Source organism: Oncorhynchus kisutch, linkage group LG26 (genome assembly GCF_002021735.2).
Source record: "Oncorhynchus kisutch isolate 150728-3 linkage group LG26, Okis_V2, whole genome shotgun sequence".
Classification (NCBI taxonomy): domain Eukaryota; kingdom Metazoa; phylum Chordata; class Actinopteri; order Salmoniformes; family Salmonidae; genus Oncorhynchus; species Oncorhynchus kisutch.
Window position 1 is genome coordinate 10,008,358 of NC_034199.2, and position 26,052 is coordinate 10,034,409.

Genomic DNA, 26,052 nt, shown 5'->3' on the forward strand with positions numbered 1-26,052 from the left:
AAGTAATTCCCTGATGTAGTTTAAGCCATCCATTTATTTTTCTTCTATTAAACAATTGTGAAAACACTGGGGTGAACCAGAAACAAATGGGGGGACACACGACACCTGGAAAAAACAAACAAGGAAACGTAATTTAGAGAAAAAATAAATAATTTAAAAGCCCTACCAAGGTTTTTAGCTGTGCATGACTGCACTTTAGAGTGTGTCATCTTTCAGCACAGCATTTTGGGGGAGGTTCAGATCAAATCCAATATTAACTATGCTCCCAAGAGGGAAAGAGTTTGGGCCATCCTAGAAATGTTTTAGTGAAATATAATATAATATATAACATTTAGCAGACACTTTTATCCAAAGCGACTTAGTCATGTGTGAATATATTTTTTACATATGGGTGGTTGAAGCCAATATCCTGGCATTGCAATGCTCTACCAAGATGCAGGACAGGGTTATGATTTATAAGGCCTTTATTAAGAGGTGCTTATTCCATCCTTTATAAAGCACAGATTTGTCATATTTGACATAGTGGGTTATCGACAGTAAAATACGTTTTACTGCAGCATACTGTAAATGATGAAAAATGTTGTGGGCGGGGAACGAATTGCTATATTTCGAATGGTACTGTCATACTGTATCCTTGAAGCGCCAAAAACCTTTTGACCACTAGTGGTGCATGATATTGTTGTCTCTGGTTCATCAACATGCCTTGTAAGAGGCTAAATAGGAGGCTATATCTGTTGCACCCGTGAGTGAGAATGCTGTACCAATTTAACTCCTTTGTGGTTATAGTGCCCCATCCATTTAAAAATGTTTCTAAAATGATTGAAGTGACCGCAAGTCTTATCCCTTAAATGGTTGAGCATTTTGCCATATCCTTTTGATCTGTTTTGCCCTACAGTCGTTGACAGTTTGGAATCTGATGTCCTCCAGCAATTTTGTACTTTTACTGTTGGAAAGCGATATCCCAAATATAAATACATGTCACGCCCTGACCTTAGTCATCTTTGTTTTCTTTATTATTTTTGGTCAGGGCAGGGTGTGTCAAGGGTGGATATATAAGTTTATTTGTCTAGGGGTTTTTATATGTCTATGGTTGCCTGAATTGGTTCTCAATCAGAGGCAGCTGTTTATCGTTGTCTCTGATTGGGGACCATATTTAGGTAGCCATATTCCTTGGGTATTTTGTGGGTTCTTATTCTATGTTTAGTTGCCTGTCTGCACTACTCAGATTTGCATCACTGTTCGTTTTGTTGTTTTTTCTTTAATAAATTAAGAATGTACGCTTATCACGCTGCGCCTTGGTCTCCTCTGTACGACGACCGTGACAATACATTAAAGTACACACACTAAATGGTAAATGTTTGCAAAGTTTAAGTAAAGTTTTGTTTTTTTAGACACAACTGCAAACTTCAAGGAGTTGGTCTGATGGGAATCAGTGATGTCATCGGCCTCCCCCTTGCTTGAGGAACAATGGAGGAGCAATAGAGAACAAAAGAGGAATTACATGACAACTGGACTGTAACATTAACTGGCTATACACTGTACTGTTTTGTTGCAGCTCCACAGACCTAATATGTGGATGGTGTGGGAAGAAGGTCCACGACAACCTTCTCTCTGCAGGATATTTATTGTAGACAAGTTAGCTATAACACGTTAGTTTCTGGACACCTACGTGTGATCTGTACTGGAGCTAAACAGAAACTAAACTGCTGAACCCACGGAAAAACACTGAACATAACTTATAATGTCATGACAGTTGGAACATACAGCTTTTAAGTAGAGATCAAAGTAAGAGGGACATACTGCTTCTGTGGCACAACAATAATGTATTTATATTAAAGTAGGTGTACTGTAATTTGAAATACATAATTTTACTTGCAACCAAGCTGCCTGTAAGCTACTGTCAAATTCACTGTAACCCCTTTACAGTGTAGCCAGACTATTAGCCTACTCCGGTACACGATGTGCATAAGAACAGCCTAAGTGTGCCATTCACAATAATCCCAGGGCATGCCTTATTCCTTAAATGACAGTTGAAGGGGAGAATGATATTTTTGGAGTGCATGGGTGAGTGCATAACCACCTGTGTCACAAACCGTTGGTAGAGGCAGTAGGCCCAAAGTAGGCCTACAACACTCTTATATCATGCCGCAGTGTCTCATTGCAAAGTAAATCCAGTAAGTCAGCGTTCATACTTGAAAGTCAAACATAAACCACAGTAGGAAAAAAGCTCTTGGCACCTTCTAGGCAAAACATTAGAAAAACATTAGAGATGATTTCCCCCGTGCAGTAACTTAATAAGGGACAGCCCAGGGTACTTTCCGACTTTACTACAATACAGTACAGTAGCCACTTCTTGATGCAAACAACTGTAGCAGGTCAAATGCCAAGTCGAAAATGAAAATCACTTCTGCATTTGGGATTGAACCATTCAGGAAAATATTTCATCATAAAAAGAGGAAATGTTACAGTTCTGAAGAACCTGCAAGGGGAAAAAAAACTGAAGACAAAAACCTAACATTTGGTTCATATTTGAATGCAGGAAAGCTACTCAAGGAGAGAAAGTCTGATTAAAAATATTGCTTTGTCCAGTATAATATTTTATCCATCCAGTGTGATTGTTGATTATGGACCATTACTATTATGACTATCTACAGGTATACTATTACTCAGTAGTAAAGAACATGGGGGAAATCATATTTTGTTAAGCCCTTTTACTATTGGAGAGACCTTCGACGCTTAGGTTACTCTTTGTACAAAACTTGTTTTTTTCATAGAGTAGCTATTTTCCAACAATAACCGACTAACATTACTTATGCACAGAGACAAACCGAAATCAAGTGTGCTAGCACACTGAGTAATAAAGATGTCCATTTATGAGAAGTGATATAACACGCTGCATGTAATATCTACTTTACGCTCGTAACATCATATGTATTCATGACAAAGGGCTTAAAGACAATACTAACAGTTGGGTAGAAGAGCAATGTATTGGTTTAGTTTAGTTTAGTTTATTAATTCGACCATTTAAAAAAAAACAAGCACACATAAAACTTGAAAAAGCCATACATGCACATGAATAAAATCATTGAGGATAACACACAATAAAGTCTGGGACTTATTTCCATTGTGGTCCTCTTGAGACAAGATGGCTAGACAAGATCGAAAAGAGTATGGCAGTGAAACAAAACAAAAACAGAGAAGAAGAACATCTATCACCTCATTCCAGTTATATCACAGGGGTTATTCATATGGGGACAGAAGACATCAAGCATATTTTTACTTTATTTTTTAAAAGCTGCCCAGAGAGGACGTTGTTTTTATGGGCAGAGGCAACTCATTCCATTCTGAGGCTCCAGTATACAAGAAAGTACCTTTCCCAGCATTACTCCTGAACCTGTATAAGCACACATCAGCAACACCTGATCTGGTGCTGTGATTGTGTGCATCCCTAACAAGAGGAAAGTAATCACGTAGATATCTGGGCGCAGGACCATAAATACTCCTGTAAACCAAACCTAGTCTAATCTGGGACACCCTAGCCATCTGGGACATCTGGGACACAGGCAGCCAGTTTAGTTCCTGAAAGCAGCTCCTGCCTATGTGAGTAAGTGGACTCACCTTCAATACTACAGCTTATTCTGCGCTATCTGGAGCTTCCCATTCATAAGTTTAGATAAGCCCCCAAACCAGGAGGTACTAGCATAGTCAAAATGGCATTGAATGAGGGCAGTAGCTAGCACTTTCATGGAGGAACTCCACTCTGATTTCAGACAATCTACACAATGAAGTCAGTCAAGTAAAGTAGACATGAATCAGTGGAGTATGTTTTTCTAAAACCCGACTGAAAATCATACATTAGACCCTGTTTGTTAACATATTCATACATTTTCTCATGTACAACTCTCTCCAGGATCTTTGATGTTACACAGATGATAGATACAGGCCTATAATTCCCAGGGTCAGACTATCCCTTTCTTATGCAGAAGTATAACTACAGCTTGTTTCATGTCCCTGGGAAAGGTACCTTGTTCAAGACAGAGATTAACGATATGCGTAATACAAGTGCCAATTTGCTCAGCAGAATCTATAAGACACCTTGCAGGAATATTATCCGGGCCTGTGGCTCTGGAGCATTTAAGCTCCAGAGTTTGGCTGAACCCCTAACTCTACATAATACTTCTTGACTTGGTTGCTTCCATACAAACCAGAACTGGTGGGCAGCTTGCTAACCAGCTTGCTGGCAACAGAAGTAAAAAAAAAAATAAAAAATAAAAAAAAAAGAGTTGAATTTATTGGCAACCTCGGCAACCTTTTTCCATCTCCTCCTTGATGTTCAGTCCGATACTGTTTAGTTTGTTTTCGGTAGTACTACTACAGCCAAGTTCCTTAAATGATTTCCAAAACTTTTTAGGGTCATTTTTGTTCTCAATTATTTTCTCAGCAAAGTAAACCCTCTTAGCTTCATCCATCCTGCTCTGTGATCAGATGTAAGAGAAAATCACACTTGTCTAGGGCTTCAGTAGAGATTGTAGGCAACAATGACAACTGGGGAAGAAACCAAAGGGAGTGACATATAAAGGGCAAGTAATCAAGGAGGTGATGGAGTCCAGGTGAGTGTCATTATGCCCATAACGCTGGTGACAGGTGTGCGCCCTAACGAGCAGCCTGGTGACCTAGAGGCCGGAGAGGGAGCACACGTGACATTGGTGTTACATTGTTTACGGACAACTCATCTGTTTCAAAAGCAAAGTATAAGTCAGACAAATGCATAACTGATGACAATGCAACCAGAAGATAAAGATTGTTTTGTGTGTTTGCAGGTTCAGTCCAATCACCACAGAGAATTACAAGAAGTCTTCATGGCAACCAATTTGTAAAAAAAAAAAAAGTACCCAAGTGTAACGGATGTGAAACGGCTAGCTTAGTTAGCGGTGCGCGCTAAATAGCGTTTCAATCGGTGACGTCACTTGCTCTGAGACCTTGTTGATGTGTGCAGAGGGTCCCTGATTCGCACCCGGGTATGGGCGAGGGGACGGTCTGAAGTTATACTATTACATAAGTATCAAGTTATAATTGTTAATAGCATTATTTAAGGCTAAGGCCAAAGCCTTTTGTATAAAAGCCTTCCTGTTTCCTTCAGGGGATCGCCTTACTATGTGCTGGTCAACGTGCCTTGGGAGAATGGGAGCGGCGATGGTATTTCTTGTAACAAAGTATGAGGAATAGGAATGATTGTAAATGTATTAATTTTAGGCATTGGCGCCTATATTCCACCTAGACCTACTCTCCTTCTTCCTGGGCACGCTCTCCTTGAGTGTTGCAACACATTATTATCGTCAGTTTGAGTATATGAATTAAACATATAAACCTAGTGATACTTGTTTGTGAGAAATCTGATATTGCTAACTGTTCAAGTCTATCTTGTAGGACAGTTGTACGAAGCTCCCGGAGCCCGAAGATGATGTAGGCCTATGGATGTTGTGACTTGTGACACTGAAAATTAAATAAATTGTTGTTGCATAATGTTGTCTTGATTCCCATGCTCCACTCCTTGATTGAAATAACCTGTGTTATGTTTATCTTAGTACCTCGCCTCGCTTCTTAAAAAGGTGGTGCGGCTGTGTCGACAGGAATATTATGTTAATTTCCCTGACGTCACATCCGCATTGCATACTTACTCCCATTCACAGATAATTTGTTAGTAGGACATGACGTGATCCAGCTTGTGTGTGTAATATAACTGCTTGACCTACCTTGCAGAACATGGACCAGGACATCTGCCATTCATTGTGGTAGGCTTGCTTGGGTCATAGACTGATTAACATTATTAACTAACTATTACACATTCAATCACTTTGAAAACAAGAATGCTGAGTCTATATCAAGCACTGTCTAATAAGATACTTTATGCAATTTTTGTACTACTCCACTATTGTAAAATAGGTTTTGGAAATGCATTAATTAATGTCTACATTTGTGCATTCTATTGCAGACACCTTAATGCATACTTTGAAATTATATTATATCAACTGAATAAAAAATATATATATGTACATATAAACATTCACAACATTCACAGACATGATGTAATGTTCCCAGTATAATGTTATTATAAAGTATTGTGATGTCCACTAGAGAACATTACAAATAGGTTCCTACTTCGCTCTGATAGGACGTTATCCTTGGGACATCCAATGACCACAAGGGGGCGTTTCCGACAGGTCCTGGATTGTTACAGACAGACAGACTATTACAATAAGATCTTAGAATGACCATTAGGGAACGTTGCAAAAAGGTCCGTGGGTTGTTCCAATGGGACTTATATTCAGGCTATTTAGCAAACAAAAGGGGACGTCCAGTACAGGACATTTATTTATTTATCATTAGGACATTGCATAATGGTCACAAGGGAATGTTCTCTGGAGGACCTAGGTCTAGTGCGCTGTGAGTTACCAGGATGACACTGAAGACCAGGTCGGGACTTTTTTAGGAAGTTCTCAGGAATTTCATTTTTCTAGTCATTAGGACATTGTGTGATGGTCCCAAGGGAACGTTCTCTGGGGGATCTTTGTAAAGTTCGCTGTAAGTTCCCAGGATGTCTTTGAGGACCATGTGAGGATATCTTCAAGACTTTCTCAGGAGATTTGTTCTCTGGGGGACCTTTAGCCCGGTTTATACCTGGTGCTAACATGCGTCCTGTGCCTCGATCATGTTTCTGATTGTGCCAACATTTTCAGACAGGTGTAGACAATTAAAAGACGCATTGTGAACTGATTTTGATCAGACCTTATAAGTGTAAATAGACAAGATCAGGACGAAGGAACTTTGTCTAGTTCCCTGTAAGTTTCCAGTTTTCATTGTTGAAGACCATGTCAGGACATTTTCAAGATGTTCTTAGGAAATTAGTTTTACCAGTCGCCAGGACATCGTGTGATGGTCCCAGGTGTCCCAAACCTTTATAAGTAAGTAAAGTAATGAAATGGGGGTTTTAGGGTAAGTGGGACACTGTTCAGTTAAAATAGTGTACAAACCTTTAATCAATGAAAATATGATTACATTTGACATGATCAATTTATAATACTGACTTTTGAATATGGCCACACCTGGGATTTTAACTCACAACCTCTGGATTTGGAATATGCTGAGTATGTAGCATTCACAGAGATCCCCTACAGATGTATTACCTATAAAACATCTCTGCACCGAGCGAAAGAGTGCCATCACCACTGCTATTTCAGTTATCAGTTAATCTGGCTACTCTCATTATTGATTTTATTTACTTATTTCAACAATTTGAGGGTTTTCTGTATGTAGTACATGACCCTGGGGAGTCGGTCGTTCTCATCTGAGGCGACGATGTCTCATTATAGTGATTTCTTTGAAAGCCTAGACTACCGGTCAAACGTTTTAGAACACCTACTCATTCAAGGGTTTGTCATTATTTGTACTATTTTCTGCATTGTAGAATAATAGTGAAGACATCAACACTATGAAATAACACATATGGAATCATGTAGGTATCAAAAAAGTGTTAAACAAATCAAAATCTATTTTATATTTGAGATTCTTCAAATAGCCACCCTTTGCCTTGATAACAGCTTTGCTGTACTCATACTTCAAGTTATCCGTCTGAAACTTTATGTCACGCCCTGGCCATAGAGAGGCTTTTATTCTCTATTTTGGTTAGGACAGGGTGTGACTAGGGTGGGCATTCTAGTTTCTTTATTTCTATGTTTTCTGTTTCTATGTTTTGGCCAGGTATGGTTCTCAATCAGAGACAGCTGTCTATCGTTGTCTCTGATTGGGAATCATACTTAGGCAGCCTGTTTTTCCACCTTAGTGGTGGGTAGTTGATTTTGTTAGTGGCCTGTATAGCCCTAGTAAACTTCACGTTCATTTTGTTGTTTCTTGTTTTTGTTGGCGACATTCAAAATAAATAAAAAACGCTGCACCTTGGTCCGGTCATTTCCCTGACAACGTTCGTGACACTTTGTGCATACACTGCTGCCATCTTGTGGACACTATCGTAATTACAACCAGAGTGATGGCTAGAACTGGGACTTTTCTCTTGCATTTCAAAGATGGTGGTAGAAAAAAAACGGTTGTTTTTTTCTTTGTATTTTCTTCATCCACTTCAAGCAGTGTATATATTTAAACATTTTGCTTAAAGTAGAATTTGTAGAGAATACTAAGGTTACTGTCCCCATTACAACAAATACATACTTAAATACATCTAATTTTGTCTTTTAAACAATTTATTGAAATACTGTATAATTCCATGAATTCCTATAGAGGACTGCTCCTTCCGAGGAGTACCAATATAGCTTTAAAGCCTCTCATTGGCCAATACATAGCATCAGTAATCCAGAGTGTATGCATCATCGTATAGGAAACAGCATAAACCAAAACATGCCCAAATCCCAAGTATTTCTTCTTCTTCCAGGAACATATCCTAATAGGCCAACCACATAAATCACAATTATTGAGTTTTTTTTTTTTTTTTTTTACATTGATCACTTTCTGAAATGTATATACAGTACAACTTTATTAAGGCCCTGGCTGGGAAATACACTTGGCCTATTGCTGGCTCCTACACACATACAAAGAAGCTCAAAGGCAAAATAATCAAGTAAGAGATCATGATTAGAAAAGTTAAATGGCAAGATTATGGTACAATACAGACAGTCAAACAAGTACAACGTGCTGGAATGTCCCAATTTGGAGGACTTGTTTTTTTTGTACGGTGCATAGGTACGTGCATAACCACCTGTGCCACAAATTATGTGGGTAGAGGCAGTATAACATTCACAGTCCATTATTACTGCATGGGGGGGGGGGGGGGGAATCCCAAATGCATTTCTAGTGTTTAATCAGTAATTCTGTACCTTTGCACCAGAAAAAGATCAAGCCCTTCAAATTGGGCATTCCAGCACTTTATACTTTATTGTCTGTCTGTATTGTACTATAGGTTATGACCTGAAGAGCAGTCATTACTAGTCGTCTATTAACAAAAACAAAGGAAATTAATATTCCAAGGAGGTGACCTTTATTCAAGGAGAGCAAATCTGATGACTTTTATTGCTTTGTCCAGTGCAGTATTGATACGTGACACATCCACTGTGAGTGTTGACCATGGACCATTACTATCATGTAGAGTTGAATATGTTCCCGGTACTTTACAAATGTTCCATCCTGAGAATAAAATCACTTTTCTCCTGGGTAACCCGGTATTTCCCGTATCATTCAAAACCATTATAAAGCATATAAAAGAGCTTTGATCCACATGAAAATCCAAACCTGATGCTACCTGAGCCTGATAAGAAATAGTCTACATTTTATGAGCCCCACATGAACGACATCTAATGAGCCCAAGCCCCCAAAAATATCAAATTATTGTGCCGTTATCCAACACATATACGATATAGGCTAAAGCACATTACGCACAACAGAAAAAAAGCCCATAGATGTAGCCAGCTATATGCTCTCTTGGGCAAATACATGAAACTAGCTCCTGTAGGTAAAATCTTTTTGAGTGTGAACTGTATTACTGTACTGTATTGTATTATACTGTATTATATGGGCTGGAATTACGCACATCATTCAAGCCATGATAAAGCAGAAGAGAACATGCAATTCTGATGAACCACATGCGGGCTACAAAGTTACAAGTATAGGCTAGTGAATTAGATTTTAATTTTGAAATATGATAGGGCCTATTTGTATAATTAGTAGGCTGATGCATATACAGTATATACCTTTGATAATATTTTCCCTAATGCTATTAGCCTACCTCCTCTTCCTCTCTCTAATGTTGCTTCATTCCTTCCTCGCTTTCAACAGTTAAATGAAATATGTTTAGTTGTCCTTATCTTATCATTCTAATGTCATCCTTGAATAATATAGGACTAGAATTAGATACAGAAGGCCTTCACTTGTCTTCACAAAGATTGAATGGTTATGGGTCTGAATAAATAACTCCTATAGCCTACTGCCATCGCGTGTTCACTGGCTGCTGCTGTTCTATTGGCTGCTGTATTTAACAGTCAGCAAAAAAAGCTTGCTAGCTTTTTAGAATAGTCTATTGGTATAAGAAATGCTAAAAATAAAACATGGTCCAGCAAGCTATTCTAGCTTTCCTGCAGGGGACTCCAAGAGCTAAGGAGAGTTTTTTAAGGAAAGGCCAGCTGAGCACAGGTATTGCGCAAGAGACAGAGGCCATAAGTTAGAAGCTTACTATGCTGGTCAACGTGCCTTGGGAGAATGGGAGCGGCGATGGTATTTCTTGTAACAAAGTAAGTATGAGGAATAGGAATTATTGTAAATGTATTAATTTTAGGCATTGGCGCCTATATTCCACCTAGACCTACTCTCCTTCTTCCTGGGCACGCTCTCCTTGAGTGTTGCAACACATTATTATCGTCAGTTTGAGTATATGAATTAAACATATAAACCTAGTGATACTTGTTTGTGAGAAATCTGATATTGCTAACTGTTCAAGTCTATCTTGTAGGACAGTTGTACGAAGCTCCCGGAGCCCGAAGATGATGTAGGCCTATGGATGTTGTGACTTGTGACACTGAAAATTAAATAAATTGTTGTTGCATAATGTTGTCTTGATTCCCATGCTCCACTCCTTGATTGAAATAACCTGTGTTATGTTTATCTTAGTACCTCGCCTCGCTTCTTAAAAAGGTGGTGCGGCTGTGTCGACAGGAATATTATGTTAATTTCCCTGACGTCACATCCGCATTGCATACTTACTCCCATTCACAGATAATTTGTTAGTAGGACATGACGTGATCCAGCTTGTGTGTGTAATATAACTGCTTGACCTACCTTGCAGAACATGGACCAGGACATCTGCCATTCATTGTGGTAGGCTTGCTTGGGTCATAGACTGATTAACATTATTAACTAACTATTACACATTCAATCACTTTGAAAACAAGAATGCTGAGTCTATATCAAGCACTGTCTAATAAGATACTTTATGCAATTTTTGTACTACTCCACTATTGTAAAATAGGTTTTGGAAATGCATTAATTAATGTCTACATTTGTGCATTCTATTGCAGACACCTTAATGCATACTTTGAAATTATATTATATCAACTGAATAAAAAATATATATATATATATGTACATATAAACATTCACAACATTCACAGACATGATGTAATGTTCCCAGTATAATGTTATTATAAAGTATTGTGATGTCCACTAGAGAACATTACAAATAGGTTCCTACTTCGCTCTGATAGGACGTTATCCTTGGGACATCCAATGACCACAAGGGGGCGTTTCCGACAGGTCCTGGATTGTTACAGACAGACTATTACAATAAGATCTTAGAATGACCATTAGGGAACGTTGCAAAAAGGTCCGTGGGTTGTTCCAATGGGACTTATATTCAGGCTATTTAGCAAACAAAAGGGGACGTCCAGTACAGGACATTTATTTATTTATCATTAGGACATTGCATAATGGTCACAAGGGAATGTTCTCTGGAGGACCTAGGTCTAGTGCGCTGTGAGTTACCAGGATGACACTGAAGACCGGGTCGGGACTTTTTTAGGAAGTTCTCAGGAATTTCATTTTTCTAGTCATTAGGACATTGTGTGATGGTCCCAAGGGAACGTTCTCTGGGGGATCTTTGTAAAGTTCGCTGTAAGTTCCCAGGATGTCTTTGAGGACCATGTGAGGATATCTTCAATACTTTCTCAGGAGATTTGTTCTCTGGGGGACCTTTAGCCCTGTTTATACCTGGTGCTAACATGCGTCCTGTGCCTCGATCATGTTTCTGATTGTGCCAACATTTTCAGACAGGTGTAGACAATTAAAAGACGCATTGTGAACTGATTTTGATCAGACCTTATAAGTGTAAATAGACAAGATCAGGACGAAGGAACTTTGTCTAGTTCCCTGTAAGTTTCCAGTTTTCATTGTTGAAGACCATGTCAGGACATTTTCAAGATGTTCTTAGGAAATTTGTTTTACCAGTCGCCAGGACATCGTGTGATGGTCCCAGGTGTCCCAAACCTTTATAAGTAAGTAAAGTAATGAAATGGGGGGTTTTAGGGTAAGTGGGACACTGTTCAGTTAAAATAGTGTACAAACCTTTAATCAATGAAAATATGATTACATTTGACATGATCAATTTATAATACTGACTTTTGAATATGGCCACACCTGGGATTTTAACTCACAACCTCTGGATTTGGAATATGCTGAGTATGTAGCATTCACAGAGATCCCCTACAGATGTATTACCTATAAAACATCTCTGCACCGAGCGAAAGAGTGCCATCACCACTGCTATTTCAGTTATCAGTTAATCTGGCTACTCTCATTATTGATTTTATTTACTTATTTCAACAATTTGAGGGTTTTCTGTATGTAGTACATGACCCTGGGGAGTCGGGTCGTTCTCATCTGAGGCGACGATGTCTCATTATAGTGATTTCTTTGAAAGCCTAGACTACCGGTCAAACGTTTTAGAACACCTACTCATTCAAGGGTTTGTCATTATTTGTACTATTTTCTGCATTGTAGAATAATAGTGAAGACATCAACACTATGAAATAACACATATGGAATCATGTAGGTATCAAAAAAGTGTTAAACAAATCTAAAGCTATTTTATATTTGAGATTCTTCAAATAGCCACCCTTTGCCTTGATAACAGCTTTGCTGTACTCATACTTCAAGTTATCCGTCTGAAACTTTATGTCACGCCCTGGCCATAGAGAGGCTTTTATTCTCTATTTTGGTTAGGACAGGGTGTGACTAGGGTGGGCATTCTAGTTTCTTTATTTCTATGTTTTCTGTTTCTATGTTTTGGCCAGGTATGGTTCTCAATCAGAGACAGCTGTCTATCGTTGTCTCTGATTGGGAATCATACTTAGGCAGCCTGTTTTTCCACCTTAGTGGTGGGTAGTTGATTTTGTTAGTGGCCTGTATAGCCCTAGTAAACTTCACGTTCGTTTTGTTGTTTCTTGTTTTTGTTGGAGACATTCAAAATAAATAAAAAATGTACGCTCACCACGTTGCACCTTGGTCCGGTCATTTCCCTGACAACGTTCGTGACACTTTGTGCATACACTGCTGCCATCTTGTGGACACTATCGCAATTACAACCAGAGTGATGGCTAGAACTGGGACTTTTCTCTTGCATTTCAAAGATGGTGGTAGAAAAAAAACGGTTGTTTTTTTCTTTGTATTTTCTTCATCCACTTCAAGCAGTGTATATATTTAAACATTTTGCTTAAAGTAGAATTTGTAGAGAATACTAAGGTTACTGTCCCCATTACAACAAATACATACTTAAATACATCTAATTTTGTCTTTTAAACAATTTATTGAAATACTGTATAATTCCATGAATTCCTATAGAGGACTGCTCCTTCCGAGGAGTACCAATATAGCTTTAAAGCCTCTCATTGGCCAATACATAGCATCATTAATCCAGAGTGTATGCATCATCGTATAGGAAACAGCATAAACCAAAACATGCCCAAATCCCAAGTATTTCTTCTTCTTCCAGGAACATATCCTAATAGGCCAACCACATAAATCACAATTATTGAGTTTTTTTTTTTTTTTTTTTACATTGATCACTTTCTGAAATGTATATACAGTACAACTTTATTAAGGCCCTGGCTGGGAAATACACTTGGCCTATTGCTGGCTCCTACACACATACAAAGAAGCTCAAAGGCAAAATAATCAATCAAGTAAGAGATCATGATTAGAAAAGTTAAATGGCAAGATTATGGTACAATACAGACAGTCAAACAAGTACAACGTGCTGGAATGTCCCAATTTGGAGGACTTGTTTTTTTTGTACGGTGCATAGGTACGTGCATAACCACCTGTGCCACAAATTATGTGGGTAGAGGCAGTATAACATTCACAGTCCATTATTACTGCATGGGGGGGGGGATCCCAAATGCATTTCTAGTGTTTAATCAGTAATTCTGTACCTTTGCACCAGAAAAAGATCAAGCCCTTCAAATTGGGCATTCCAGCACTTTATACTTTATTGTCTGTCTGTATTGTACTATAGGTTATGACCTGAAGAGCAGTCATTACTAGTCGTCTATTAACAAAAACAAAGGAAATTAATATTCCAAGGAGGTGACCTTTATTCAAGGAGAGCAAATCTGATGACTTTTATTGCTTTGTCCAGTGCAGTATTGATACGTGACACATCCACTGTGAGTGTTGACCATGGACCATTACTATCATGTAGAGTTGAATATGTTCCCGGTACTTTACAAATGTTCCATCCTGAGAATAAAATCACTTTTCTCCTGGGTAACCCGGTATTTCCCGTATCATTCAAAACCATTATAAAGCATATAAAAGAGCTTTGATCCACATGAAAATCCAAACCTGATGCTACCTGAGCCTGATAAGAAATAGTCTACATTTTATGAGCCCCACATGAACGACATCTAATGAGCCCAAGCCCCCAAAAATATCAAATTATTGTGCCGTTATCCAACACATATACGATATAGGCTAAAGCACATTACGCACAACAGAAAAAAAGCCCATAGATGTAGCCAGCTATATGCTCTCTTGGGCAAATACATGAAACTAGCTCCTGTAGGTAAAATCTTTTTGAGTGTGAACTGTATTACTGTACTGTATTGTATTATACTGTATTATATGGGCTGGAATTACGCACATCATTCAAGCCATGATAAAGCAGAAGAGAACATGCAATTCTGATGAACCACATGCGGGCTACAAAGTTACAAGTATAGGCTAGTGAATTAGATTTTAATTTTGAAATATGATAGGGCCTATTTGTATAATTAGTAGGCTGATGCATATACAGTATATACCTTTGATAATATTTTCCCTAATGCTATTAGCCTACCTCCTCTTCCTCTCTCTAATGTTGCTTCATTCCTTCCTCGCTTTCAACAGTTAAATGAAATATGTTTAGTTGTCCTTATCTTATCATTCTAATGTCATCCTTGAATAATATAGGACTAGAATTAGATACAGAAGGCCTTCACTTGTCTTCACAAAGATTGAATGGTTATGGGTCTGAATAAATAACTCCTATAGCCTACTGCCATCGCGTGTTCACTGGCTGCTGCTGTTCTATTGGCTGCTGTATTTAACAGTCAGCAAAAAAAGCTTGCTAGCTTTTTAGAATAGTCTATTGGTATAAGAAATGCTAAAAATAAAACATGGTCCAGCAAGCTATTCTAGCTTTCCTGCAGGGGACTCCAAGAGCTAAGGAGAGTTTTTTAAGGAAAGGCCAGCTGAGCACAGGTATTGCGCAAGAGACAGAGGCCATAAGTTAGAAGCTTACTATGCATAACCATCATTAATTTGCTAAATATAAGGCTAATAACTGCATTGAATTCTTTACCTAAAAGAGGTAGGCTAGGACATCTATATATAGGGCTATATATCAATATTCAACAGGATTGTCTGTTTTGGATGCAATTTGAATGGAGTTGATGGAGAGAAAGTAAGATAGAGAGCTTCTGGGGCATACACTGATTTAAAGCAAGATATTTGAGTGACAGGCTGCTTTAAAACTCTGTAGCTGCAATTAAACACATAATAATCTTTACAATTAAAAAACAAGGTGACCCCTGAAAGCCAGATGGAGATGGGTAAATTTGAGGCAAATTCGGCCTTTATATTACTGTGTCATAGACTACGCTGCGGCAAATGTAGGCCTACCTTTGACAAGAAAAAAAGTGATCGTGATGAGATGATTAGGTCTACATGCATTGTGAACTGTGCTCCATACTGAGATGTACTGTCTGTCATCACATATCATTCAACAGTTCCATTTCACACCATGCTGTTCATATAAAACTGTATAAAAATGTACGGGTTTCTTGCAGTTATTTATCCTGGGAAAGGGAGTGGATTTGGGAGATAAATCTCGCTAACCGGGTTCCCACTATTCAACCCTACTATCATGTAATGAATAGCACTTTAAAAGTTTCATGAATTATTATTTATTATTATTACCTACAGGTATACTATTATTCAGTGGTAAAGACAGTTGAAAGCGGGAAATCATATTTTGTTTAACCCTTTTGATGGTGGAAAGGCGTGTCAATGAAAATGGGACCATTACACCTTGGGCTCTAAGTGCAAAAATATCAAATTGGTAAACTAATGAAAACACAAAAAGTGATTAAAGCGATAATAAACATGTATTATTTGTACAAAACTTGGTTATTGATAGCGGGGCATGATACACTATATATATATATAATAACATACTAACATTACTTGTGCACACAGACACAAACAGAAAGCAATAGTGTGCTTGCACAGAAGTAATAAAGATGTCAATTTATGAGAAGAGACATAACAAGCTGGATGTATTCTGGACACATTCAATACCGCCTTGCTTGTAATATCTACTTTATGCTCAAAACATAATATTATATCTTTGTTTTCATGACAAAGGGCTCAAAGACAATACTAACAGTTGGGTAGAAGAGCAATGTATTGTGATCAAATGTAAGAGAAAATTACACTTGTGCAGGGATTCAGTAGAGACTGTGTTACTTGGCATACTCTGCAGGTCATCTTGTGTTACTCGGAGTACGGAGAACTCATCTGTAAAAGTCAAACAATACCCATAATAGCAGACGCCAATGCAACTAGAATATAAAGATTTTTTCAGCAGGTTCAGTCCAATCACCACAGAGGATTTACAAGGAGTCTTCATGATGACTTGTTTATTTCACAAAGGAACATCATCTTAAAAGTCGTATCTAACGTCAAAGCCAGAGCAGAGATAAAGTCAACCTAGGCTTCTGAACCTAGTTCATCTCCAGAGTGTTTTAATACCTTGCTGCGGTATAGCCTAGTCCCAACCTTCTACATGATGTGTTTCTATAGCCAACTCTTCTATCATTACTATACACCATACACCAAGTCAGTTGTGGTCAGTGCTGTTTAAGTTTTCTTATGCGCATGGCCTTATTTCTATTACAGCATATTGGATGACTGTCATTCATATTCCATTCACCCAGCTCAATGTAACATCAATAGGCTTAGGCTACTACATGATGCTCAAATTTCCCTATACCCCATCATGAGGTTGCTGCAACCTAGCCTATGAATTCAAGTTTAAAACGTCGGTGCACAGGTCGAAAGACAAAATTGGAGCATTCAAGGTGGCAGACAGTGACACAATCAATACCGCCTTGCACACTCTAGCTGATCTAGGGTGTAAACACTAGTCCAAAACAGTTGCAGACAAGAGTTTGTATTGGACAAACTCAGGTAGGTTTAGCCCCGTTTTGTTCGGCCTTCCTCCTCTGAGGAGCCTCCACTCATACAAGTGTAACAGAGTTGAAAATGCATTTCTTGTATTGTCACCAAAATTGAGACGAAGGTTATTGTATACCAGCACCTACTGGCTTAGAGAGGCAACTGTGCATCTGCAATGATGGAAGAGTTGGCTACATTAGATGGGCCTACAGTTTGGGACTAGGCTAGCTGCAGTGTGTCTGTTTAAGATAGGGTGGTTACTGTACTCACGGCAGTCTCAATCTCCAAGGGGCTGAGGTGCTGGGTGAGCATGTCAAACATCCCAGGGGACATGGGGGGTTCTGGGGAGGAGCAGGGAGGAGGTGTAGTTCTAAGGGCGGGGGCGGGAGCAGTGGAGAGAAAGAGAGAGAGATATAAGTCAAGGGAATGGTTTAGACTATAGAAACAAAGGATATCTAACATAGCCTAATATTTCGGATACACATCTTCGGCGCAGGTCTGCATTCAACTCCTGGCATGCACAGATTATAAGATCTTAACAAACTTAAACTTAAGTACTCACTGCAAAGTTGAGATGGGGATCAGCATAGATGGTATGTATGGAAAGACTGCAAGAAGATTTAAAAAAAAATAGGAGATTATGGGCATGTTAGTAAATAACCATTCAAATTGTTGGCAATATCAATCCTGCTTCCCAGTTCCAGAACATTTGATTGTCCAGTTGTGCTGATGATTATACAATGTTTGTATAAAACATTCCCCTGGCGTTGGAAGAACATTCCCAGAACACATTTAGTATTTTCTTTAAAAGGTTCCCAGAATGTTTCATTAGGTTGTGGGTACAGTCTGGTGGGAACATTGTGGGGACATCACAAAATATATATTCCAAATCACAAAAGCTTTCCAGTTGTGCGGATGATTATACAATGTTTCTTTTAGGGTGCAAAAAATATTCACTTGATGTTACAAGAACCACATTTTTTACATTCTTTCAAAGTTCCCAACAAATGTCTTTAGGTTGTGGGAACAATGTGGGGATATGACAAGAGATAGGTTCCCAAAACACAAAATCTGTCCAACTGTGATGACATTCTTAGAATGTTTGTATCAGGGTGCACAAAACATCCCCTCAATGTTCTTTGAATTGTATTCGTATTTTCCCAGAATTATAAAATGAAGTTTTGAACAGTCCATATGTCACGTCTACTCCCGCTCCTGCCCTCCAGCGTTCGACGTCGCTGGTATAATAACCACCAGTCCTGGGACCCATCATTACGCACACCCGCACGTCATCATTAGGCACACCTGGACTCCATTACCTCACTTATTACCTCCCCTATATCTGGCACTCCCTTAGGTTCTTTCCCCAGTCAGTATTGTTTATGTGTTTCATGTCTATACATTACTCGTTATTGTTCAATGTTCCGATTATTATTAAACTCACCACCTGCACTTGCTTTCTGACTCCCGGCATATACGTTACACCATGGAGGTTTCTTTCATGTGTTCGTGTTATCTTACTGTTGAGGAAATTAGTGGTACAACTCATGTGGAAACACATATGGAAATGATTCGGAATCACATGACAATCCATCAACATTAACTGAATATTCCAGGAATGTTTCTTTGAACAACTTCTATTGCGTCAACATTTTATTTGCCGAAGTATGTTCAGGGAAAGTTAGTAGAACCAACATGTCATAATGTCACACTATAACTTTGTGAGACCATTGTAGGAATATTCCCTGCTTGTTGGTGTTTTGAATAACATATCCATCAACATTAGCAGAACGCTCCTGTCATTTTTCTTCAGAACCAATTTACTGCTCCCACATTTTGTTGCGGTAGTATATTCTATGAATATGACCGGAACATTGGGTTATAATCCCTGGCAACCTAATGAGAACCTTATGGGAATGTTCTGTGGTAGTTTCTACAGATATTGTAAAGAACATTTTAGAGAATGTTAGGAGAACATTTCAAGGATTTCAAAACGTTTTTAGAAAAAAATATTTGGTGATCAAAAACATTCTTTCAATGTTTGTGGGACATTAACATCCTAATGTTAGCTCAAACCCTAACTATAATTTAATGGGAATGTGTCACACCCTGACCATAGTTTACTTTGTATATTTCTATGTTTTGGTTGGTCAGGGTGTGAGCTGAGTGGGCATTCTATGTTTCATGTCTAGTTTGTCTATTTCTATGTCTGGCCTGATATGGTTCTCAATCAGAGGCAGGTGTTAGTCATTGTCTCTGATTGGGAACCATATTTAGGTAGCCTGGGTTTCACTGTGTGTTTGTGGGTGATTGTTCCTGTCTCTGTGTTTGCACCAGATAGGACTGTTTCGGTTTTCGTTACGTTCTTTGTTTTGTAGTGTTTGTATTGATTCGTGTTTTTACGTTTGTTTATTAAACATGGATCGCAATCTACACGCCGCATTTTGGTCCGACTCTCCTTCACCACAAGAGAACCGTTACAGAATGTTAGCTGATGTTGTGGGAAGGTTCCCAGTTTGCTGGGCTGCTGGTTGTTATCAATACACATAATTGGTTGTTAGGCCTATACAGGATCTTAATTTGACCACCCGGTTGCTGGATAAATGTCCCTGTGCCACAGGAAATGAAAACTTGAAATGTATTTGAGGTTTAAAAATGTTTCCAAAGTTTGTAATTTCAACTTTAAAATGTCAGACTTGATTTGCCAAAACAAAAAATGTATCAATCCATACTAAAATGTATTAATTATAATCCACAAAGTAATTCACATTTCTTTTTGCTGCAGGATTATTTTCCTGCTGTGAGAAACTGGTCAATTTAAGATCCTATACCTGGGAAGGTGTCTCGGATGACATCTCCATTAATGTTAGCGAAACATTCCAGTAATGTTGTTTTCTCAGAAGCAATTTCATTGAATCCAGACATGATTGCAGAAGAGCGTTTAGGGAACGTTATTGGAACAATCATGCCATAACGTGAAACTATAACTTTGAGAGCATTGTGGGAATATTCCCTGCTTGTTATGGGTGTTCTTAATAACATCTCCAACATTAGCAGAACGTTTCCATAATGTTTTCTCAGAACCAATTCTATTGTTCTCACATTTTGCTGCGACAGTATGTTCTAAAAACATTACTGGTACATTGTGTTATTACATTACCTGGAAACCTAATGATAACATTTGGGGAATGTTCTGATGTGGTTGTTAAAGATGTTTTGCGCAACAATTTATTGAACGTTAGGAGAACATTCCAAGGATAGTTAAATAAAAAAATAAGAAAAAATACATTTTCTTATCAAAAACAATCTTAGAATACTTTTGGGTTGTTATTATCCTAATGTTAGATAACACCTGAATTAGAACTTAATGTGAATCTTAGCTAATGTTCTGGGAATGTTCCTGGTTTGCTGGGTTGGTTATGAGCGATAATTGCATGTTGCGCACCAACTCCCAACTCCCAGTAACACACAGGTAAAAACACATCACCAACATACAATGAGTAGAAAATGATGCAATCCCATAACATACTTACTCTCACTCACAGAGAAGTTGCTGGAACCTAGGTGGTCAGAATTATTTTATATACAGTACAAACCAAAACCCTCTCCATCATAAACATGTCTTGGCAGACATCTTGCCTTTGCTCTGCTGGCTGTTGTAAAGTCGTCCGAAGGCCTCGTCTTTGGGGATGTCTGGGTAGAGGAACTTTAGTGGGTTCTCAGGGACCTCTCCGTCTGCGATGACCTTGTAGTCCCGGATAATGTCGGCAAACGGGAGAGCGCTGAGGCGTGATTTGGTGTACGGCTCCACCGAGATGAACTTGGCCTCTCCTGTTGACACAGACACAACCAAAGCGCCAATCAGAGTTAAATGTTTACAGAATCAATGTTAAAGACACTGTGGAAGTTTAGATGCTAATTGTTTTGTGGATTTCAATGTTGACTGCATGGTTTAGATAAAATATGAATCAATTTATTATCTTATGAAACCAAACAAATCACTAGTTTTGGGCAAACAATATGATTTTAATGGGTGTGGGGAGGTGTGACCCTTTATGTCTAATCAGGTAATTTCTGGATAATTTTTCTCTCCATGTAGGGGTCCCCCTTTGGCTCAAGAGCAGATGCAAAAATTCCAAATAGTGAAGATAATTCTTTCACGACACCACAGTAATCGACAGCCGAACAGGCCTCACCACTATCGGACTGCTCCACCCAGGTGAAGGTGATCCCGCCCAGGTGGCTCTCGCTGAAGCGCAGCAGGAAAGTCCCAGGCTCCTTGTCCTTCAGACGGGCCCTCTCAGTCTCCTTACTGACAAAACCCATGATGCAGCTGAAGGAAGCACACCCAAAACACACCATCAGTTACAGCACCATTACATTACTTATTTTACACCCACTGATTTAACAGTACACTGTGGTCTAAAGCCCTGAGCAGTGAATAGATCAATCCAGTCCATTAAATCCATTCAAAATGGAACTGAACCTAATGATGCACAAATTACATTAAATTGTACTGCAACCCAACACTGTAGTTTAGCAAAAGGTAGCTTAGGGATCAGCAGTGGGGTACACAAAGCAGAGGAGTGTCCACAGACAACTTGTAGCCCCTAGCATCTATCACCTAAGCATTTATGTAGATCTGAGAATATTGTAGAAGCAACATGGCAATAATTCCATCTGTCCCCCTAATAATTGTCCACACATGGCATAGTGCCTAGGGGAAATGGGATAGGGGTTGTTTCTGACCGGCCCTAAATCTCACTTGTCGTTCCAGATGGGAAGTAGGTGCTTCTTGATGAGCTCCAGGATGGAATCCAGCCACATCCAGAAACTGAAATTCTTCCCATGAATATTTTCCTGGAAAAAGCAGACAGAATGGGAAAGAGATGAGAATTACCCTTAAAAGTTTTTATGGCATCTTTCAATAAAAAGACAGCCTCAAGTTATTAATTTAATATGAGCACTGGAAAAATTATGAGAACAATATGAGAACTGGTGCAATTATGAATTGTTGATGGAGAATGACTCCACTAGGAGCTGAAGAGAATAAGTCAAGTCAAGATGGAGAATGACAGTACAGTAGGTCTGTGAAAGATTCTATATGAAGTGGGAAGGGAGAGTATTTGTTACTAAGATATGACATCCTTCATTTTGTGTTTAAGACTTGTCGTCGTAGGACTATAAAGAAGCAATAGCACCGACCTTGCAGAATTTGGACCAGGATACCTGACATTCGTTTTGGGAGGCTTGCTGACCTATAGTGAAGATGATTCATAGATTTACGATTATCAACAACAACAAAAACATTACAATTTCATACACTAAGAATTCATATTCAATTATTCTTGAACAGAAATAACACCACCTTAGATAATATAGGGGGAGTCCATACTATTGTGGTGGTTGGAAGCCAAAGACCGATGTTGAACAATCTCATGACAATTCACATTCCTGTTCTCTCATAATTGAAAATACTTGTAAAGGGACAGGAGTGCTTTTCCTCATGACCTGTGCAAATAAATGGTGTATGTATGCTGTTCCAACACTGTTATGCCCCCATGAAAAGTGTTCCACTAGGCCACCGTACCCAAGAGTTTCTCTCCTAGCATGCACAGCTGTTCCCTGTTGAGGCCCCGTCCAGCGAAGGTGGAGAACTGCCAACTCAGTACCTCAGAGAGCTGGCCCCAACTGGCCCGCTGAGGACTGGCAAAGAAGCCCAGGTTCTAAAAAAGGGAGCGGCACAGAGGAAAGAGAGTGAGATAAAATATAAAACACCTAAAAGAATGGTAGAGTATGTGTGTGTGTGTGTGTGTTCAGCTCACCCTGGGTTCGTCAGTCAGCAGGTTGTACCACATGACAGATGCCCAACCTCCAGGCAGTTGGCTAACATTGGAGATGACCACTAGAGGAAAGGAGCAGGTCTGCAGAGAGAGAGACATATATGCACGCACACATACCACGCACGCACACACACACACACACACACACACACACACACACACACACACACACACACACACACACACACACACAGTATTTGCTTACACAAAGACTACAGTGGCTTGCAAAAGTATTCACCCCCTTTGGCATTTTTCCTATTGTGTTGCCTTACAACCTGGAATTAAAATTGATTTACAGGTTGTAATGCAACAAAATAGGAAAAACACCAAGGGGGATGAATACTTCTACAAGGCACTGTAATAATGACTGACAATGTATGCTAGGAAGACTGTGTGGGGGTTATTTGAGGTGTGGGATGGTGTGGATTATTGTCAGAATGTGTGTGTGGGAGAGTGTGTGTCTTATATAGGAGATATGAAGGAGTGTGTAGAAATTGACTGACCTCCAGGTCGATGTTAATGCCCTGTATGTTGAACTGGGCCTCAAAGCTGAGGGAGTGGAGCTCCTCCGTCACAGAGACAGGACCCTGGAACCAGCAGAATACAAATACGCACACACACAAAGATACACACACACACACACACAAAGATACACACACACACACACACTTTACTAAACGCCTTCCTCTTCCTCTTACAAACACTCTACTACACCACATTTCACAAACCCTTTTTCTCGGAACACATTAAATACAGTAGCAGAGGGAAAAAAACATTTTTTGTGCAGTGAGGGACACACCAAAAAGTTGAACACATCTCAATGAAAAACACGGCAGGCTCTATCAACGGGATAAGGAATTTGCCCTATTTACTAAAGAACAGCATTCCGTAACAAGGCCGTTGAAAAACTCAAGGAAATGATCTTTGAGGATGATTATATTCAGTATATATATATACAGTATATGAGCATTAGGGGGAAGTTTGATAGCAGTATTCATCAGTAATTTTCTGTAATAAGATAAGGATCCTGTATCCTAGTGTTTAAATTATGTGAATGAAGCTTTGTCTTGACTTTTGTTGAGCCACATGAATAAAAAAGCTAAATAAAATTCAAAAGTCAATCTATGATAAAACTTTCTCAGAAAGAGCACATGTTTTTTCAATTAAGAGTTTACTAGGGAGTTAACAAGGTTTTCCATCTGTGATAAGTTATGGAGCCATCTGAAAACGTACACAAAGCAAAAGCACCATTGTCCTGAAAAGGAGTTAAAACTTCAAATTAAGGGGAACATTTTGCAAATCCTTGGCAATGTTGCCTTCTACTGTTTTAAGAAAGCAACTACCTCTTTCTTAACAGAAGTGTTTTTGAGTTATTATAGATATTATATATTTAACTAGGCAAGTCATTTAAGAACAAATTCTTATTTACAATGACGGCCTACTTGGGAACCATGGGTTGTTCAGGGGGAGGGATTTGAGCCAGCAACCGTTCAGTTACTGACCCACCACTCTAACCACTAGGCTACTTGCCGCCCCAACCTCAGGCAAAGTAAAACAAAAGATTTACCTCTAAATAAATCATAAGTTTTAAACTCTTAATTCACTTCTGTGTCCAATGACTTCTAATCAAATGATCTCTGGTTGACCAGAATATATCTCTTGAAGTTGTTACAAAGATACAGAAGAAGAAGTGAGACATCCTACTCCCTAATCTTTTCTGGTTACATTACAATCAATAAACTAAGCAGATCAGACCCAGCTGCTAAAGCATTGGTGCCTATGGGAGAGCCACCCCGTTAAGCAGACCGGAACTGACCATTTTCTTCAATGGTAAACGGCCTGAGTGGGACATCTTCATTTATCTACCATCTTTGGCTCGACAAAGCAGTTCTACCATAGCAAACAAATCTGAAGGCCATGTTCCAAAGGTCAAGCTTTTCTAAAGGTCACTTTACTAGAGTGTAATCTTAGATAGGCCTGCGTCACTGACCCTTAATTAACCATCATTCATGGGAAAAATAAAAGTCTTGTTGAACTTCCATATCACTCCTCTCACCTCGTTCACCTTGGTTCCATTAACGTATTTCTTCTCTTTCAGCTGCTGAAGAAGATACAAATATGATATCAATGCATAATAAATGTACTTACATTAATATCAAATGAACTGTTCACACAATGTCATGTACAGCTAGGCCAGGGCGATCTTAATAAAAAATGTTTTCTATATAACAGGGTCTTTGCAAACAGTTGTCTGTTATTTCCAATATGACCGTTGTCAGCCAGCCCCATTGAACCAAATTAGTTGGAGTCCACTAAAATGTTTCACTAAACTGGTGAATGAACAGATTGAGGTTGAATTATTATTAAAATGTCAGTGTGTTAGTGGGGACAGTGAAAGTCAGAGGTTACCAAGTGTCGAAACTCTACAGACAGGCAGCCATTGGATGATTCCTCCACGTCCATTACTTTGGTGGTGGTAGTCAGGATGAAGAACTGACGATTTCTGAATGGAGAGGGACGGGGCAAAGCCGGAGTTAGTCGTCTGAACTAAGCATACACACGCGCAAACACATACAAACACAGAACAGCAACAACAACCAAATGAGCTAAGATACTGTACATGGCAAACACATGCAGCGGTCAGAAACAACTCAAATTCAAGTTGGATTTCAGGCAGCTAAAAAGGGGATTACTCTGCTTACTTAAACTGTGTCAACTGATAAGTAATCAAACACATCTCATATTTCTCTCTTTGTCACTGTTCTCACTACGCACTAAAAACAAAGTATAGTACGCACTATACAAAGTACACACTATACAAAGTACGCACTATACAAAGTATAGTTCTATATAGCGCCAAATAAAGGTTATTTGGCTTGTAAGCAAGAGGAACCCTTTTTAGTGCTATATGGAACCCTTTTTTTAAGGTTCTATGAAAATA

General features: G+C 39.0%; 1 protein-coding gene across 2 annotated transcripts in view; it reads right to left on the reverse strand.

Moving 5' to 3' along the window:
* Positions 1-14,126: 14,126 nt before the first annotated feature.
* Positions 14,127-26,052, reverse strand: part of stat4 (signal transducer and activator of transcription 4) — a 28,517-nt gene continuing 16,591 nt past the window's right edge. Inside the window, exons 12-23 of one of the 2 annotated variants that reach the window (XM_020461402.2) lie at positions 25,521-25,614; positions 25,168-25,212; positions 23,615-23,698; positions 23,094-23,192; positions 22,859-22,994; positions 22,474-22,526; positions 22,034-22,128; positions 21,465-21,601; positions 20,908-21,099; positions 17,831-17,876; positions 17,539-17,638; positions 14,127-16,608 (exon numbers count right to left, since the gene is read on the reverse strand). In XM_020461402.2, the coding sequence (XP_020316991.1) occupies positions 16,585-16,608; positions 17,539-17,638; positions 17,831-17,876; positions 20,908-21,099; positions 21,465-21,601; positions 22,034-22,128; positions 22,474-22,526; positions 22,859-22,994; positions 23,094-23,192; positions 23,615-23,698; positions 25,168-25,212; positions 25,521-25,614 (1,105 nt within the window). In that variant the 3' untranslated portion in view covers positions 14,127-16,584. The remainder of the gene's footprint in view (positions 16,609-17,538; positions 17,639-17,830; positions 17,877-20,907; positions 21,100-21,464; positions 21,602-22,033; positions 22,129-22,473; positions 22,527-22,858; positions 22,995-23,093; positions 23,193-23,614; positions 23,699-25,167; positions 25,213-25,520; positions 25,615-26,052) is intronic. The other variant, XM_020461403.2, reaches the window with a different exon arrangement.